Raw genomic sequence first — 18198 nt, 5'->3', positions numbered from 1 at the left:
AATCTACAACGAGGTAAGTACAAACATTCAATTTCCACACTTTCTGCCTCAAAATCAGTAGATTAACTGATCACAAGAAACAGAACACTCATTCCTGGCCAGGCAGGTAAGGAATTCCTTGACCAGAAGGAAAGGATTGATGTTGTCATATTTCGAGAATTGGGATCATGCACTTCACTTCATGCACAAGAATTTCTTATCTGAAATCTCAACCTAAACTGTATTACCCAAGAAAGTAAGAACATATGAAAAAGAGACCACAGTCAATAAGTACAAGGAGAAAGTGTAGATTTCTTAACAGAACTGCATAAAAGATGCAATAGTGAATAAAACAAAAATTTAAAAAAACCATTGGGTGTAGTTCACACAAGGAGTCTACTTGACCTCAAGTTATAATGAAGACCCACAATCAGAAAGTAAAGCATATTCCCAAGCTTAAAGACCAGACTGAAGACTGAATTGTTCAGTGCAACAAACCCACGTACAGCATGCCTGCTGTCCCCCCTTCCTCACATGGTACTAATGCCCCTCCTTCAATGTTGACCTTAAACAGAGGGGAAAATCACATGGAGATATTTTAATGTTCTGATAAAAAGAAACTGACACATTCATAAACTCATTCATACACCTGCTCCCATAAGTCCTTCTCTAAGCTTACTTTTACAGACTGTGAAATTACACTCTGATCCCACCACTTCTATGCATGCCTAGATAAAGTCCAGTCATGGAATGGATAGAATGTTAAACACATCTGCATGTACAGAAAGTATGACTCCTTATTGTTGCTGTAACTTACTATTTGTTGACAAATCACTCCCCATTCTCTCTGACCTGGTGTTGTTTGAACCAATGTCATACAAAGGCAAATGAGTGAGGGATTTTTTCCCCTGCTTGAGACTACTGGAAAGTTTTTGAACCTGTAAGAGTTGGGGCCAAACATGAGTCTTCAGATATTTGGAGACAAGTCATCAAGGGAGTTCACTGGACCCTACTCTACTTCTGCTCTTCTGCTCCCTGTCATGACATTTATTGTTTTGCTCCACCACATAATCATCATCCTATGTGCTGCCAGGCCCCATGTCCAAATCCCACAGAGCCATTTCATCATGGATGGGTCCTCCATACCTCAGAGCCAAAAAACAACTTGAGCCCTTATAGCTTCAACCTACAATTTGCTACAGAATGGAAGCTCACTAATAAACTGTTTCCTACTTCCTCAGAACCTGGAATCTGCCATTTCAAACTTGATAAGATCAATTCTGAAGTAACTTTCAACACCTTTTCATTCCACCTGTTCTTCACAGCCTCTGGGACATCATCTTGCCTTTCCCTAAAGATCTCAAAATCATCTGCAACAGAATCTTCTCCTTTTGCTTTACTATTTTCAGAATAAGATCCTCCAGGTCCATCAGGTATACACACCATTCCTTCCACTTTCTAGGTCCTAGTACTATCTTCCTACATCCATTGCTTATGTTTCTTTTCCTATACATCCCTCTCTAGCTCTTTCCCTAACTATATACCCATTCCTCAGTTCATTAACAAGGCCATTTCTAGTAAATGTCATCTTTCAAATCCAGGAATACTCTATACATACAAAGGCATTTTTTCTTAATAGCATAAACCCTTTTTCTTAATAGGTTCTGGACAGGGCTGACTATAAAACCTGCTTGTATTACACCAGTTTCACTTGCTAATAGCAAAATGTGCCACTCTGAGAAAGGTAGAAAGTAACATACATATTTTAGATTTTGGATTGTTTTGGAGTGTGGGATTTTGGTTTGAACTCATGGCTTTGTGCTTTTAAACCAAGTGCCCTATTGCAGTGTATTTTGGTCTGCTTATTTCGAAGATGGGGGTCACTTCTTTACCCAAGCTACCCTTCAACGCAATCTTCCCAATGTCAGATTTTGAAGTAAATAGGATTATATGCATGATCCACTAGTGCCAAGCAAAATTAGTATTTTTGTATCAAATTAAAGAGTCAATGAGATGCACTAGGTGAAGGGCTTTCTGCTCACCATTTTTTCTTATGTAGCATGATACAAAGGTATTTATTTTGTGAATTTTTCCAATAAGAACATTTATTTAGCTTGTATATTTATATACACAATTTGTTGTTCCAAAAAAATTTCTAGTTTTGTATCTCTTTCAAAGTTTTTTACATGTATATTATGAGGTTTACATTAATGTCATTCAATGCATAAATTATCAGAATACTTTTATGTTTCAAGTATCTATTTATAAAAACATGTAAATAATTCCATGAAGGAAGAGTTTTTATGTGACATACAATAACTACTTTAAAAGATGTAAAATTCGCAGGGAATATTTGAGGAAAGGATGATGACAACCAGGAGGGTAAGAGGAGTGTATAGAAGAGTGTTTGTGATCAAAGTACACGACATAGATGTATGTCATACTGAGCCAGGCACCAATGACCATTGCCTGTCAACTGATGTACTTGGGAGACTGAGATGAGGAGCATTGGGTCCAGGCCAGTCCAAGTCAAAAAAAAAAAAAATGTGGTAAGCACCTGACCTTAAAAAACAGCCAAGGAAATAAGGGCTGGAGGTGTGACTCAAGTAGTACAGTACCTGCCAAGCAAATGCACAGCCCAGAGATGGTTTAATTTACATAATCAATATATGCTAATAAAATCTCACAGATTTTTATTCCTTTTAACAGAATATGAAGAGTTCAATCATTGAATAGAATATAAATCGAATAAGCAAACACTTCTTCTATGAGGTGGTATTGCTAGGTAATAAAATCAAAAAATACTGTGCTTTGAACAATTATGCACAAACAGAAAGACTATGAAATTCGGACTTTAGATGAGGACAGCACTAAAACTCACTCATCTTTATTGAAGTATGGACTCCTTAGGCTTGTGCTGTAACCCCTGCATTTATCAAAGCTGATGATCTGGTTAGAATATTACATGTGTGTCCTCCTTAAGGAGGTAGTGATGCAGCTTACATATGACAAAAGCAAAAATTAAACAAAGCGACCTTAAAATGTCATTAATCCCACTGGATAAAAGTAAATTTTAGTCATATTTAGAATTCTCAAATGCTGTAAGGCTGAGTGTAATAAGTTTTTAACTTCAGGGCTGGTACAGTGGCTCAAGTGGTATGGTGACTGCCTAGCAAATGTTAGATCCTGTGTTCAATTCCCAGTACTACCAAAATATTTTTTTAACTTCAGTGAGAAATAAACATTAAAAACCAATAAACATACAATTTCTTAATGAATATAAAGTATAGAAAGACATAAATTGTGAAATTAATATCATTGAATGTGGACTGGGAAGGAAATAAAAGTAAATTGTCATTATATTCAACTAAAGCTAAGTTTTGTTGCTAAATTTTGAATAGCCAAAAAATATTTTATGTAACCCTGTTGGTAAATATGAAGAAATCACTTGTTTTTTCTTTGGCAGTATTTTGGTTTGAACTGTGGGTGGCGAGCTTGATAGGCAGATGTTCTACCACTTGAGCAATTCCACCAGTGAAGAAATGACTTCTAATAGACACAAAAACAAAGAAAAACAAATGAAACCAAATCATATCAATAATATATAAAACAAAGACCATGTAAACATGATTGAAGGGAGGGACCAGTATCTGCACACGTCACTAATAAATGTGAAGATGGTAGACTGGTCTACCGCACACATCAGTGAATTATTAGTACCTGTGAGTTACAGAGCCAGAAAGATGGTGAAGCATTATCTTCCAAATTAGGCAAGGATGGGAAGGCACTGACGGTTAACTAGTGGACAGCATCCTATACAAAGTAGACAGTTAAGGATCAGGAGAGAACAAGAGAAAAGAAGCATAATGCTGTGGCATCCACAGTACCAAGGAGCAGACTGAAGTCATAGAAAGCAAAAGTATCACAAAACATGCAGTGCAGTTTCATTGAAAATAGGCAGAAATATATGAACATCACAACATGTACATAGTGCACACTGGGAGATAAAAAGTCTCAATGTGTAGCAAAGAGTAGGTGCTGAAATGAAAGAAAAAAAGAGACTCAGGAAGCACAATGAACACTACTGTCAGTATAAAGTCTAAAGACGCATGGACTCTTTATAACATGCAGGCGCTAAGAAAGTGCTCGGTTCTAGGCATTCAGTCAAGGTGCAGTGGTGGGGGGCCATTTGGATAAGCTTCTGAGTCTGGAACTTTATCATTGAAAGGTCCCTGCATTGTCCTATCTCTGGGAACTTCCAGCAAGGGTCAGTTGCTAATCCAGTGAGTGCTGATTGTGGAGTGCTGATCTAGCTATAGGGAAAGGCCTCAAGTGAGATCAGGGCAGAGATCCCTGTGGTGGAAACTGGTCAGATATGCAGGTGACAGAGGAAATCTCTTTCCATTTGGGTCACTGATAGGGAAAAATGCTGAAGTATTCCATAAAATTAAAGACTAGTGGAAATTTTTTTAAATGTATTTGAATTCACTCATAAATCCAACACAGATTTAAATCAAAGTAGAAACACCTTATCAAAAGATCGGATCTGATTAAAACAGTATCATGTTGTCTTAACCAGTACACACACTGAAACTGGAATGGTACAGAGAAGATTAACGTGGCCATGCACAAGGACAACATGCAAATTCCTGAAGCGTTACATATTTTAAAAAAAAAGACAGTATCCATGAAACTCAAACATAACTAACAAAGTTATGTCACATTAATCCATGTACTTTCTTTTAGGCAGCTGTTATTATTTGAAGTAGGGTGCTGCCAGTGTCCAACTATGTGCTTTAGCAGTCCTCCTCCCTCAGGTTCCATTGCAGCTGGGTTTATAGGTAGGCACCAGAATGATAAATACAAAACTGATGCTCAAACAATGCATTCATAGCTTGGTTTTGTTGGCTGGAACATTCTACACCTTTTAAAATTTGCTCCTGTTATGTATACAGCATTCAACTACCTGAAGAATTTTCACAGGATTTTAACTTGCTTTTAAAAAGATTTGTGTGTTATCCACTGAAACAGGGTCTCCCTATTTATTCCAGGCTGCCCTGAACTTGCTGTATTGCTTGAATGACCTCAAACCCATCATCTATCTAACTTTACTGAAGATATCTGTAAAATCACACCGAGTGTAATGACAGGTTTCAATCCATTGTGTATTTCCATTTATGGGAAAGATGAACCCTTTTTCAAATCTCTATCAATCAAATTTTCAATTCATAACATCATCTATCATCTCTGTGAAGGAAACCAAGCCAAGTACAAGTGGCAACACATGTTCAAAGGTCAGTGGCTCCTACCACATTCCACACCATCTACAAGAAGAACTGTGAAAGTCATACCAGTTGACATAGAAACTATCTTTGCAACAAAGTCACATGATGATGGGTCCACAAATTCTCACTTCAATTCAGGATTGTTACACTCTCATTCACCATTTACATTCAAAAATCACATAGTACATCTGACACCTCATTGGATCTATTTTTTAAATTGAGAGTAGAACATAAACACCTAGTTGGTAATTGGTCCCAACAATTGCATGTTATACACTGGGATTCTAGCACTTTCCATTACAAATTCCTACTATTTCTTCCCATAAAAGTAACATTGAATGTTCTAAGACTGAATAATGTTATAAATGCATATGAAAATTAGCATGTTGACTGGTATCTGGCAACTGCTATTGCTATGAACTTGAACAATTTAACTATAAAAAGGGGAGAATTCTCTGAAGAAATTTACCCAATAACATCCTACTGTAGGTAATGAATTTGCTTCTATTATAAAAATAATTATTTGCATATTTCTACAATGCCCATGACAGGGAACCTATAAGGTAAACTAAAATATACTACCTGTGATAACTATGATCATTTGCATGTTTATGCTATGTTCTTTAGAGGGATCCTATAGGAGAGTCCAAAATACATGGCAATGCTCACATGGTAAAAACAGCCCACAATATGCAGAATTTTTACGATAAAAGTAAAAATACACAATTTATAGAGAGCTAGCCTTTCTTTAACATAAGCTGGGCAGAGTCAAGGGAAAAATGAAACAGAGTAAAACTCAAGATACACAGCACAAAATACTAAGATCTAGTTTTGATCACTGTTAATGTTTATAAGAATATTATTTGGATGATTTCATGCTATGTATTCTTAAACCTAATGTAAATATGATAGAAGTAAGCTGGAATAACTTTTGGATGCAGAACACTGTGAATCCTATGCATTCATGATTTTTCCTGTATGAAGTCTTCTGGGTGCCACAAGAAGTATATAGCATGGATATCAAATGCCCGTATACACACTGAACCGTGGAAAGATAAAACTTGAACACTTTAGAAATCACAGGGCAGGTGGAGTGGCTCAAGTGAGAAAGTGCCTGCCTATCAAGCATGAGGTCCTGAGTTCAAACAAGAGTACCACCAAAACCAGTAAACCAGAAATCATGATGAAACACCTGTTGCATATGATAGTGCAAATTTTCCTCATTAGAAAGAGGGAAACATGGTGAAGAAACAGGAAAATAGAAAAACTATGCATGAAGACATCATCCCTACTCCCATGCACAGGTAAGAAATAGAGAAGAAACAGAGAAATGTCGATTGTCAGTCGAAAAGCATTGTCACAGTTCCTCAAACTGCTTTTGCTGAAAAACATGGACTCCATACTCAGCCCATGAATTAACTACAACCAGGAAAACATGGCATCTCTCCATTTTCAATCAGTCTTTTCACTGAGCCATTCACTCTGCAGTCACCATGCGACCCCCATGGAACCTAAAAAGGAGAAAATAGATATTTTCTTCATGACATGAAACCAAAACTATCCCCAACAGTAGACCCTCCTTCAGATGGAGCATCCTCTGGATAACAACTCCACAACCTCTCCCAAAACTACACCTGACCTATAACTACACCAAACCTATGACTGGAACTGGTTAACTGTGCATGTCTGTGTTCCCTGCCCCTAGTTCTTTGCCCATTTAAAGCTATAACTCTTCTCTGTACCCTGTAGATGGTGAATATGAGCTGAGTACTTACTCTGCCTCATCCCACAGCATATCATTAGCTGTGAAACAACTTTCCATTCCCTGCATTCACCATGCTGTTTTATTTGAAATTGAAGGGTAATTCGCTGGGCCTAGAATGTTCAATCAGGGGAGCTTGTGCCTTGGGTCCAAAATTGTAAATCTTCGGAATGGGAAATTGATGCTGAAAAATCTCAGGCAGTGGACTCATTTCACAAAGCCTTTGTTGGAACTGTCTAAAGGAGAATCCAAGGACTGTAGGGAAGCATGTTGAAGAAACAGCAAAGTGGAAAATACTATACCCATAGAAGATAATATGAGTATGGACTGAGAAATCAGAGGGTTATATAATAATCATAAAGATGGATATACAAGTTCAATGAAAACAGCAGGATAGGTGCTCAACAGAGGAGAAGAACAAGAACAAAGAATGAATGTGAAAATGTTGATATTATGCGGCCAGAAGAGAAAGAAAACACTTTAAAATTCACAGAATGTGTCACCAGTATCTGAATTTTGGAAAATATTGAAAGTTCTCCAGAGAGAAACAAAAATATACAAGCTGCGAACTTAGATCACATAAAGAAAAAGTGTTACTTGAAATACATTTAACTTACTTAGAAAAGGATTTCACATGTTTGAAAAATTGCTAGCAATACATTTTTAATTTACTTGGTATTATAAAAGGGGATAGAAAATGTGATAGTATAATTAATAAAGGACTGCACCAGTCAGACTGGTTCAAGTGGTATAGTGCATGCCTTAGCAATCACAAGACCCTAAATAATAAGTAAACAAATAGGTATATAAAGGATTTCAGTAAGATTGTACTATACCAGCTAAATGCAGAGCACATCATTTTGCTGAATTTATAATAACCATCTGAACTTAAAATTAGTAGAAGAACAACACTTACCTACAACAAAGGAAAAGCAAAAGAAGAATGACAGGCAGAGAGGAAGGGGTGAGATGGGGGTGAGATAATATGAAGGAATAGGAAAAATGCTCAACAGCACAGATCAACAGCATATTACAAGCAACAGCATATTACAAGCAACAGCATATAAAGAAGCCGTTTAATGCTAAATGAACAAGTGTAATAAATTAGAACATTCCATGTACTGACAAATCACAGAAGCAAACATCCATAAAAGTTCTGATAAATTCATACACTCTTCAAACTTCCTAGGAAATTTAAGTTATCCCTATCTACAGAGCACCAATCCCACAATCCACACCCTACAAGAATATTCTGCTAACAGTGTAGAACACTAGGGAAACTTTACATAATTAAAATGAACAAAACCTTTTGGTCACCCTTACCACAGGGATATGATTTATGGACTTGAGTCTTTCTGAAAGATCTATTGCTCCAGAAACTGTTGTCATGCATGCACTTTAAGGTGAGTGAAATCCTCAGTCATCTTCTGACATCCTGTGACCTTAGTGAGCTATCTTAATCTTTGGTAATTTACACTGAGATATATTAATTGCAATGTTTATTTTCAGAAATCTTCGGATCACTTCCAACATTATAGGTTTGCTTAGTGTATCTACATGGCTATGCCTAACTGCTACCTATGAAGTCTATTCAGTGTGTACTCTTTCCTTAATGAGCCATGCTTCACTTTTGCTCAACTCCAAGGTCTTGCCTGAATTCATCTCTCACAAGGCATAAGTATCAAGAATAGATAATCTGGTAACATTACCAAACATTTCCCCAAAGTCCCAAATCTTTTATGATTTGTGCTGTGTTTTTTGCCATCACTACTGAAAACAAATATGTGATATTTTCAACACCAACCAACTTTCAAACACCAATTAATTGTCCTTCAATTAAAATCTAACACCATCCAGACTTGGCATAGTCCCTTCAACTTCTGGGCAGTGTGAAAGAAACACAACAAGACATAGCACATGTTTGCTATGTCTGGTAACACCAGTCACCTTCCTAAAGTCATAGAGCAGTAACACCCTGAACAAGTCATTAGAAAAGGTAAACATTGCCTCAGTGGGGCTTAGGAAAACAACCAAATACACTCCTATTGCCTCAGAAATTTCAAGAATTTCAGAATTTCTTTTGCCAGAAACTGACACAGGACCAAAACTTTTAATTTATACTGCACACCCACATCACCTTCAAAGTACACCAACTTTCTGCCACATAAGGAAAATATAAAGGTGTGTTCCTCTGAGTCTGGGCTTCACAGACTTCTCTTCACTGGCACAAATTACACTCTGTCTAAACAACTACCTCAACACAAAAGGAAAGTTGTGGAAGGATATATTCTGAATGTTGTAACAGTCATAAATAGCTGCAATTAATCCACATTTCCAATCATTTCTGCACTAGAAAAGGAGCACAGAACCAGCATTCTTCCCATTACCCCCTTTGTAAACTCAAGATATTCCCCTAAGCAGTTTCCAAATGCCCTTTTGTTGCATCAACAATGATTATATCCTGTAATCAGTGAAAATATTTTCAAAATGATTTGTAAGTAGTTGTAAGGTGATTTGACAAACCTGAACCTGATTCATCCAACAAATCACACTTTAGTGTCAACATAAGATCATGAAGAACACAGGTCCCTGTGGTTCATGCCTGTAATTCTACCTGCTCAGGAGACAGATATCAGGTGTGTCTTGGACAAACTCTGTGCTACCAACAAGTTCTTGAGACCCCGTCTTGAAAAACCCCATCACAAAAAAGGGGTAGTGGAATCACTCAAGTGGTAAGAGCACATGCCTAGCAAGCGTGAGGACCTGAGTTCAAATACCAGTGCAGTCAAAAAATACAAAAGACCTCGAAGATCCTAGTACTGGTAGCTCCTCTCTGTAAACCTAGGTACTGGGGAGACTGACATCAGGATGAGAGTTAAAATCACTTTAGCAAAATAGTTTACAAGACCCCTGTTCCAAAATAACTAAAGCAAATTAGACCGAAGATATGGTTGAAGGGTTGAGTGCTGCTCTGTAAATGCAAAACTATGATTTCAAACCTCAGTCCCCCAAAATAAGGCCAGTAACAAGGAAAAAAGACCAAGATGATCACAGGAGTAAACTGATCTTGCCAATCTCCATGTCTGCCCACTCCCAATTTATTTCTTCTCCCGTTTTCTTCTCTCTTTGAGAGCAAATAGCCTTTCTGCCTTGAGTTGCCTACATACGTTACTTTTTGAGCTTTCCCCCTAGTGTAATTCTCTTAAAGTCATGGTCTAAGTTAATCAGCATTTCCTTATAAAAAAAAGAAAATTCGAGAAACAACCTGTGGAAAATGAACACTTTGCACTTCCACAAGTCAGGAAGTGCAAAAAGTATCCCCTCCACTCAGAAGGCAACCATGACCACATGTGGATCCAAATTTCTAATGAATCTGGCAATGTGTGGGATTCACGGAAATTTAGGGACTTACTGGCAGCACTAAGAAGCACTGCAGTGAGGGGGCAGGGCATAGAGCTTAGCCCATGCTTCCCTTGAACCTGATGGACTCAAAGGGAACCCAAGTCCCATAAGGAGCGCCCTGTCCTGGCACAAACTCCTTAAGTACGCAAGAGGCTCCCCAGCCACGTCAGTCTGTGGGACAGGAATTTGCCCAGAGTCTCCCAGCAGGCCTGTGGGCTGGGATTAAGTCGCCTCACAGGCACACAGGATGGGGTTTCAAGGCTTTAGGCCCACCAGCACCCTCGAAGCTGGAGCGGACCTAAGGCCCCAACCCTGCGATCAGGGCGCAGACTCCGGAACAGACAGAGCCCAGTCAAAACTACCGCTGCTTCTGGATCCAACAGTCCCTCCTCCCGGACTGCAGGTGCCCAGCCCCCTCTCACCATTTCCCGCTTCTGACGTGACCAGGAGACCTCACTATGGTCCTGCAGTCAGAAGATTTCACACAGCTGCTGGAGCTGCGTAGCCTAAACAACCCGACCCACAAGCAGGCGCAAGGCAAATATGGCGTTAATGAGGAAGGCAACGTGGATTGAGTAACACTGTCGCTCCCCATTGGACGGGAGGCACAGGCGATTTAACAGCTGCTCTGATTGGCTAATGGATAAAGGGCCCAACCCCCAAGCCCTTGAGTGATGGGAATGTGGAATGGGGGTGGGATGCTAACGGGTGACTTGAAAGCACAGACTCCAGCAGTCCTTGCCAATCAGGCTTCCTTTGTTGGAGACGTGTTTTAGTTTGTTGGAAAGTTACATTCAGCATTCAGTTTGTCGTGGCCCTCTGGACCCAGCGCCTGCCTTTTATCATACTCACTGTGACCTTCTCGTATACTCCTCCTGAAAATGGGACTGTAGCTTTATTCTGTATACATTCAAATTATTTCTTCTCCTGTTTTTTTATTCTATTTGAGAGCAAATCATCTTTCTGCTTTGAGATGTCTTTATACCTTATTTTGTGGCTTTCCCTGTATAGTAATACAATACTCTAAAAGTCATGGTCTAAGTTAATCAGGATTTCATTATAAAAACAACATTCTACAAACACCTGTGGACATTTAACAGCTAAGTCAACAAGGGCAAAAAGTATCCCCACCACTCAGAAGCCAACCACCTGCACATGTGGATCTGCATTCCAAGGAATCTGACAATGTGCAGCATTTGTGGAAATTTAGGGACTTATTGACAGCACTAAGAAGCACTGGATTCAGAAGACAGAGCATAGAGTTTAGACCATGCTTCCTTTGAACCTGAGGGACTTAAAAGAAAGCCAGGTCACAGGAAGGAGTTATGGGGACACTGCACAGTAGGGCCATGGCCCAGAAAAAACTCCATAAGTACTCAGTGGTATCCCCACCCACCTCAGTGGGCTAGATAGGAATTTGCAGGCAGAAACTACCAGCAGGGCTGTGGGCTGGGATTGAGTCACCCCACAGGGACATGAGACTCAGTTCAAGGCCTTCAGTCCATTGCCACCCACCAGGAAGGAGAAGACCTAAGACCCCAACCCTGTGATCAAGAAGGAGATTCAGAAATATCAGGGCTCATTGACCAGCCACTCTCTCACCATTTCCTGTTTCTGATGCTTCCTGGTGACTTCCCTATGGTCCTGAAGTCAAAAGATTTCACACAGTTGCTAAAGCTGTGTAACTTGCCAACTCTCCCAGCAGCAGATGGCTGGCAAATATGGCAATAATGTCATAGGCAATATTGACCTCCAATTACTATTGCTCCTCATTGGAGGGGAGACACAGATGATTAAACAGCCTCTCTGATTAGCTAATCCATACAGGATGCAACCCCAAACATGGAGGCACTGAGCAAGTTCTAAACCATACAACCCAGTAGCCCTTGGGAGATCAGGGTTCCTATGTTGGAGATCTGTTTCAGTTTGTGTGATAATTACATCCAGCAGCATTTTTCCAGCTCTTTGGTCCCAGGACATGCCTCTTAACATACTCACTGAGACTTTCTTGCATATTTCTCCTGAAAATAGGACAAAAGGTTTGTCAGAAAATCCAAGAGTCCATATCACATGGAAAAAGCTCACCATGTCAGTTAAGGAAGGGAGACTCAGGAAGTCAATGTAGGGCTGATGGTCAAACTCTGGAAACTGGAATCAAGCAGATGACAAGGGCTTTCTCACACCTCATGTTTCAATTTAACTATTTTCACACACACACACACACACAAAACAAAAACAAAAAAAAAAATCACCAAAATAGTTGTATGGAGAAAATGGAGGTATTCCACAATTTTATCCTATGAAAGATTCAAGAAGTAGAGTGACTGTTTGGAAAGCATGAAAGAATAAAAAGTATATATACCATTTCCAACCTCTCACAGGGATGCTGTGTTGTCCAAGATCACAAGTAAAACCCACTTTCATGAGTTTAAACAGATTTCCCAGTATAAGCTTAGCCTGATTTCTGAAAATGAGCCCTAAATTTGATCAAACCTCAGAGAGTCAGAGAAACCTCAGGATTTAAATGTTGTATTCTATCAAGCTCATCTACCTCTCCTCCTAGGGAAAAATATCTCCCTTCTACTCATAAATATTGATGAGAAGGAAGACCTCACTTCAGACTCTTGGATGTGGTAATGTAAAGAAACTGTAAATGTATCATTTGACTTAAATGTTGATTTCCAAAAGCCTGATGTTCATTAATTTTCTCCATATGTAAATAGCCGGTCTTTCTCCATGATAGCTGCTCATTTCAAATCAAAACACTGTGGAGAAAACAGTCCCAGGAAAACCAGAGTTATAGATTCAGGAAGGGTACAGCGCCGAACCTCATTCACACGTGGTTGATCTGTTTTCAATTATTCTGCAGATTCACACTGTCAACAGTCCTCAGGAAATTCCACATGTTGATTTCTGTAGACTTACATTATTAGTTTTCTGCTACAGGTCAGAACATGGCATATCCTTGTGAATATTCCATTGGATCATGAAGAAATTGTTACTCTGCAGGTTTTGCCTGATAAATTCAATGAAAATAATTGAGTCTGCTTGGTTGATAATGTTTTGAATTAGCCTTTTTGTTACTTATTTCTGCCTTCTCAATCTGTCTCTTATAGTTGTATTGAAATGTTCATATGATTTTTTTCCCTGGGACTGGAATTTTCACTTAGGATTTCACATGTGCAAAGCAAACACTGTGCTGCTTGAGCCATACCTCTAGTCCATTTTGCTCTGATTTTGGAGATGGGATCTTGTTAACTATTTGCCCAAGTGAACCTGGAGTGTCAAAGATCATCATTTCTTTATTGGCAACTGTATGTTCCCAGAATAATGTTGAAATTGTTCATTTTGAATGTTTATATGTGATAACAAGTGTGAATAATTGATTTGGGGGACTAGAGGCATAGCTGAAGTGTTAGATCATGTGCCTAACAAATGTGAATCCCTAACTTCAAACCCCAGAATACCCAAGGGAGGGAAAGGACTTAGTGTATCTTTATTTAATTCTTTTCACAATCTTTCTTTGTGCAATCTTTATTTTCAACCACTTTTTCCTTCTCTCTAACACTCATTGCAATTTTTGCAATGCTGACATACATGTGATATGTTCTGTAAATATTAATAAATTTTGATTGTCTCATTGAGAATGAATAATTTCAATTCCTTTATGAATTTTTGTAGAATCACTGAGTGCTGCCTAAAGAGCAGAGTCTCAAACCACAGTTATCTCTTAAATGTGAGGCAGAGGTATAGACTGGAGGGGTGGCTAAAACAGTAGATTGCCTGCTTTGCATGTGCAAGTCCCTGAGTTCAAATGTGAAATGTGCCAAAAAAAGTGAAATACATCTTTGTTGGTAGCATTAAAGAAGATAATAAAGAGCATCAATTGTAAGATGATTTTGTAAAGGATGGCAAAAACTGAAGTGCGTGAAATCAAACACCGCATTTCAATACAAAAAGAGGAAGTTTGTTTTTGTAAATTTTGATAATAGTGACACCAGGGATAAAATTTCAGAAATAAAATATTAGGTGCTGGTTTGTGGTGGCTTATGCCTGGAATCTCACCTATCAAACAGACAAAGATTGGGAGGATCATGGTTTGAGACCCGAGTAAAAAGTTACTACAACCTAATGTCAGTCAATAACACTTCATAGTATTTGCAAATAATTCTACCTAAATTGGAGGGATCAGTGGGAAGATTACAGTCTGAGGCCACCATGGGCAAAATGGGAGAGCCTACCTAAAACAAATCTAAAAAGCTTGGGGTCTGACTTGAATTTTAGAGGGCTGGCTAAGAAACTACTAATACCTGTGTTCAAAGCCCATTACTGCCCAAAGTTAATAAAAGAAATACCATACTGCAAATGATCATATTTGTGATATAAGTAAAGCCCTGTCAAAGCAACATTTGTTTAGTTAGTTCTTCATTCAGCCAAATACGTTGAACTGTTTCTGGAAACTTTGATAATGGTCATGAGTTGTTTTGTTGGTAATGATTATTTTGATCAATGAGGAAATTTCAATGGTCATGGTAGTTTTGGTGTCACCCATGGTGGTGGTTGATAAAGTTGAAGTAGGGATGGCTACAATGGATTTGATAAAGAAGGAAACAATTTTGGTGGTGGTTGAAGCTAGATTAGTCTGGCAGTTACAATAAATCTTCACATTTGAAGCAAGTGGGTAAGAAAGTTGGAGGAACAAATGGTGGCCCCTGTGGTGCTTGTGGCCAATATTTTGGAAATCATGAAACCAAGGTTGCTATGGTGGTCTAGAAATATCAGGCATTATGGAAGAAGCTTTCCACTCTGATTACTTCCAGGAAACAAAGTTTAGCTGGAGAGTGGTGGCAGAGAATGAACAGAGAAGCTGTTGTTTTCTACAGATTTCTGAGTTCTGCTCATAAAGTGGTTACAGAGTCCAGTTGTGGAAAGAAGACATGTTGAAGTTTCCTCTTTCTTTTTCACCATCTCAGGATGAATTATGGACTGTATCCTTGCTTGGTAAGCTTGTTACCACATGGTCCACACAGCTAGACCACTGGACATATTTAAGATGATAGTCAGAACATGGGTAAAAGAACTTGAGGACTGTATTTGTATCACATTTAAATGTATCACATTTTTTGTATCACATTTAAATGCACTTTGTATTCAGGTATCTGCCCCGTAAGATTTACATTCATGTGAATATGTATATCCAATGAGCTTGGAACCAAAGTGTTTGAGATTTAATTTTTTTTAAGTCCGCTGTGGTTTGAAATCAGGGCCTTCACTTTGAACCACTCTACCAGCCGTATGTTAGTGATAAGATTTTTCAAGATAGGGTTTCATGAGCTATTTGGAACCATGATTCTCTTAATCTCTGCCTTCTGATTAGCTAGGATTACAGGCATTAGCCACCAGTGCCCAGCATATTTTGTTTTTCTTCATTTCTTTTGAGCAAAGCCTGAGCTGTGGCTCAGAATATCAGGCTGGTCTCAGGTTTTGACCATCCTTCCTCAGCCTACAAATGCCGGATTATAACTGTGCACAAACATGCCTGGCTTCACATTTTGTGTTAACTTGAGGTTTGAGACTCTGCTCTTTAGGCAGCACTCAGTGATTCTACAAAAATTCATAAAGGAATTGAAATTATTCATTCTCAATGAGACAATCAAAATTTATTAATATTTACAGAACATATCACATGTATGTCAGCATTGCAAAAATTGCAATGAGTGTTAGAGAGAAGGAAAAAGTGGTTGAAAATAAAGATTGCACAAAGAAAGATTGTGAAAAGAATTAAATAAAGATACACTAAGTCCTTTCCCTCCCTTGGGTATTCTGGGGTTTGAAGTTAGGGATTCACATTTGTTAGGCACATGATCTAACACTTCAGCTATGCCTCTAGTCCCCCAAATCAATTATTCACACTTGTTATCACATATAAACATTCAAAATGAACAATTTCAACATTATTCTGGGAACATACAGTTGCCAATAAAGAAATGATGATCTTTGACACTCCAGGTTCACTTGGGCAAATAGTTAACAAGATCCCATCTCCAAAATCAGAGCAAAATGGACTAGAGGTATGGCTCAAGCAGCACAGTGTTTGCTTTGCACATGTGAAATCCTAAGTGAAAATTCCAGTCCCAGGGAAAAAAATCATATGAACATTTCAATACAACTATAAGAGACAGATTGAGAAGGCAGAAATAAGTAACAAAAAGGCTAATTCAAAACATTATCAACCAAGCAGACTCAATTATTTTCATTGAATTTATCAGGCAAAACCTGCAGAGTAACAATTTCTTCATGATCCAATGGAATATTCACAAGGATATGCCATGTTCTGACCTGTAGCAGAAAACTAATAATGTAAGTCTACAGAAATCAACATGTGGAATTTCCTGAGGACTGTTGACAGTGTGAATCTGCAGAATAATTGAAAACAGATCAACCACGTGTGAATGAGGTTCGGCGCTGTACCCTTCCTGAATCTATAACTCTGGTTTTCCTGGGACTGTTTTCTCCACAGTGTTTTGATTTGAAATGAGCAGCTATCATGGAGAAAGACCGGCTATTTACATATGGAGAAAATTAATGAACATCAGGCTTTTGGAAATCAACATTTAAGTCAAATGATACATTTACAGTTTCTTTACATTACCACATCCAAGAGTCTGAAGTGAGGTCTTCCTTCTCATCAATATTTATGTGTAGAAGGGAGATATTTTTCCCTAGGAGGAGAGGTAGATGAGCTTGATAGAATACAACATTTAAATCCTGAGGTTTCTCTGACTCTCTGAGGTTTGATCAAATTTAGGGCTCATTTTCAAAAATCAGGCTAAGCTTATACTGGGAAATCTGTTTAAACTCATGAAAGTGGGTTTTACTTGTGATCTTGGACAACACAGCATCCCTGTGAGAGGTTGTAAACAGTATATATACTTTTTATTCTTTCATGCTTTCCAAACAGTCACTCTACTTCTTGAATCTTTCATAGGATAAAATTGTGGAATACCTCCATTTTCTCCATACAACTATTTTGGTGATTTTTTTTTTTGTTTTTGTTTTGTGTGTGTGTGTGTGTGTGAAAATAGTTAAATTGAAACATGAGGTGTGAGAAAGCCCTTGTCATCTGCTTGATTCCAGTTTCCAGAGTTTGACCATCAGCCCTACATTGACTTCCTGAGTCTCCCTTCCTTAACTGACATGGTGAGCTTTTTCCATGTGATATGGACTCTTGGATTTTCTGACAAACCTTTTGTCCTATTTTCAGGAGAAATATGCAAGAAAGTCTCAGTGAGTATGTTAAGAGGCATGTCCTGGGACCAAAGAGCTGGAAAAATGCTGCTGGATGTAATTATCGCACAAACTGAACAGATCTCCAACATAGGAATCCTGATCTCCCAAGGGCTACTGGGTTCTATGGTTTAGAACTCCCTCAGTGCCTCCATGTTTGGGGTTGGGTCCTGTATGCATTAGCCAATCAGAATGGCTGCTGGGAGAGTTGACAGGTTACACAACGTCAGCAGCTGTGTGAAATCTTCTGACTTCAGGACCATAGGGAAGTCACCAGGAAGCATCAGAAACAGGAATTGGTGAGAGGGTAGCTGGTCATTGAGCCCTGCCAGTTCTGAATTTCCCATCTAGTTCACATGGTTAGGGTCTTAGGTCTGCTTCTGCCTGGTGGGTCCAATGGACTGAAGGCCTTGAACTGAGTCCTATGTCCCTGTGGGGTGACTCAATCCCAGCCCACAGCCCTGCTGGTAGTTTCTGCCTGCA

At 38.7% G+C, this 18198-nt stretch overlaps 1 protein-coding gene and 1 non-coding gene across 2 annotated transcripts in view; one reads left to right on the top strand and one right to left on the bottom strand.

Annotated features, from left to right (window-relative positions):
• The window catches only part of LOC109702855 (uncharacterized), a 59441-nt gene extending 48458 nt beyond the window's left edge, over window positions 1-10983 (bottom strand). Inside the window, exon 1 of the mRNA XM_074053695.1 lies at window positions 10851-10983. Coding sequence (XP_073909796.1) covers window positions 10851-10853 — 3 coding nt within the window. The 5' untranslated portion in view covers window positions 10854-10983. The remainder of the gene's footprint in view (window positions 1-10850) is intronic.
• On the top strand, window positions 4545-4648 carry LOC141417057 (U6 spliceosomal RNA). The gene has a single exon (XR_012441686.1). It is a non-coding gene; the product is annotated as a U6 spliceosomal RNA (small nuclear RNA).
• Window positions 10984-18198: the final 7215 nt, after the last annotated feature.

The sequence above is a fragment of the Castor canadensis genome, chromosome 14, assembly GCF_047511655.1.
Source record: "Castor canadensis chromosome 14, mCasCan1.hap1v2, whole genome shotgun sequence".
Classification (NCBI taxonomy): Eukaryota; Metazoa; Chordata; class Mammalia; order Rodentia; family Castoridae; genus Castor; species Castor canadensis.
The sequence above is the reverse complement of the archived record's forward strand: the minus strand, read 5'-3'. Positions and strand labels throughout refer to the sequence as shown.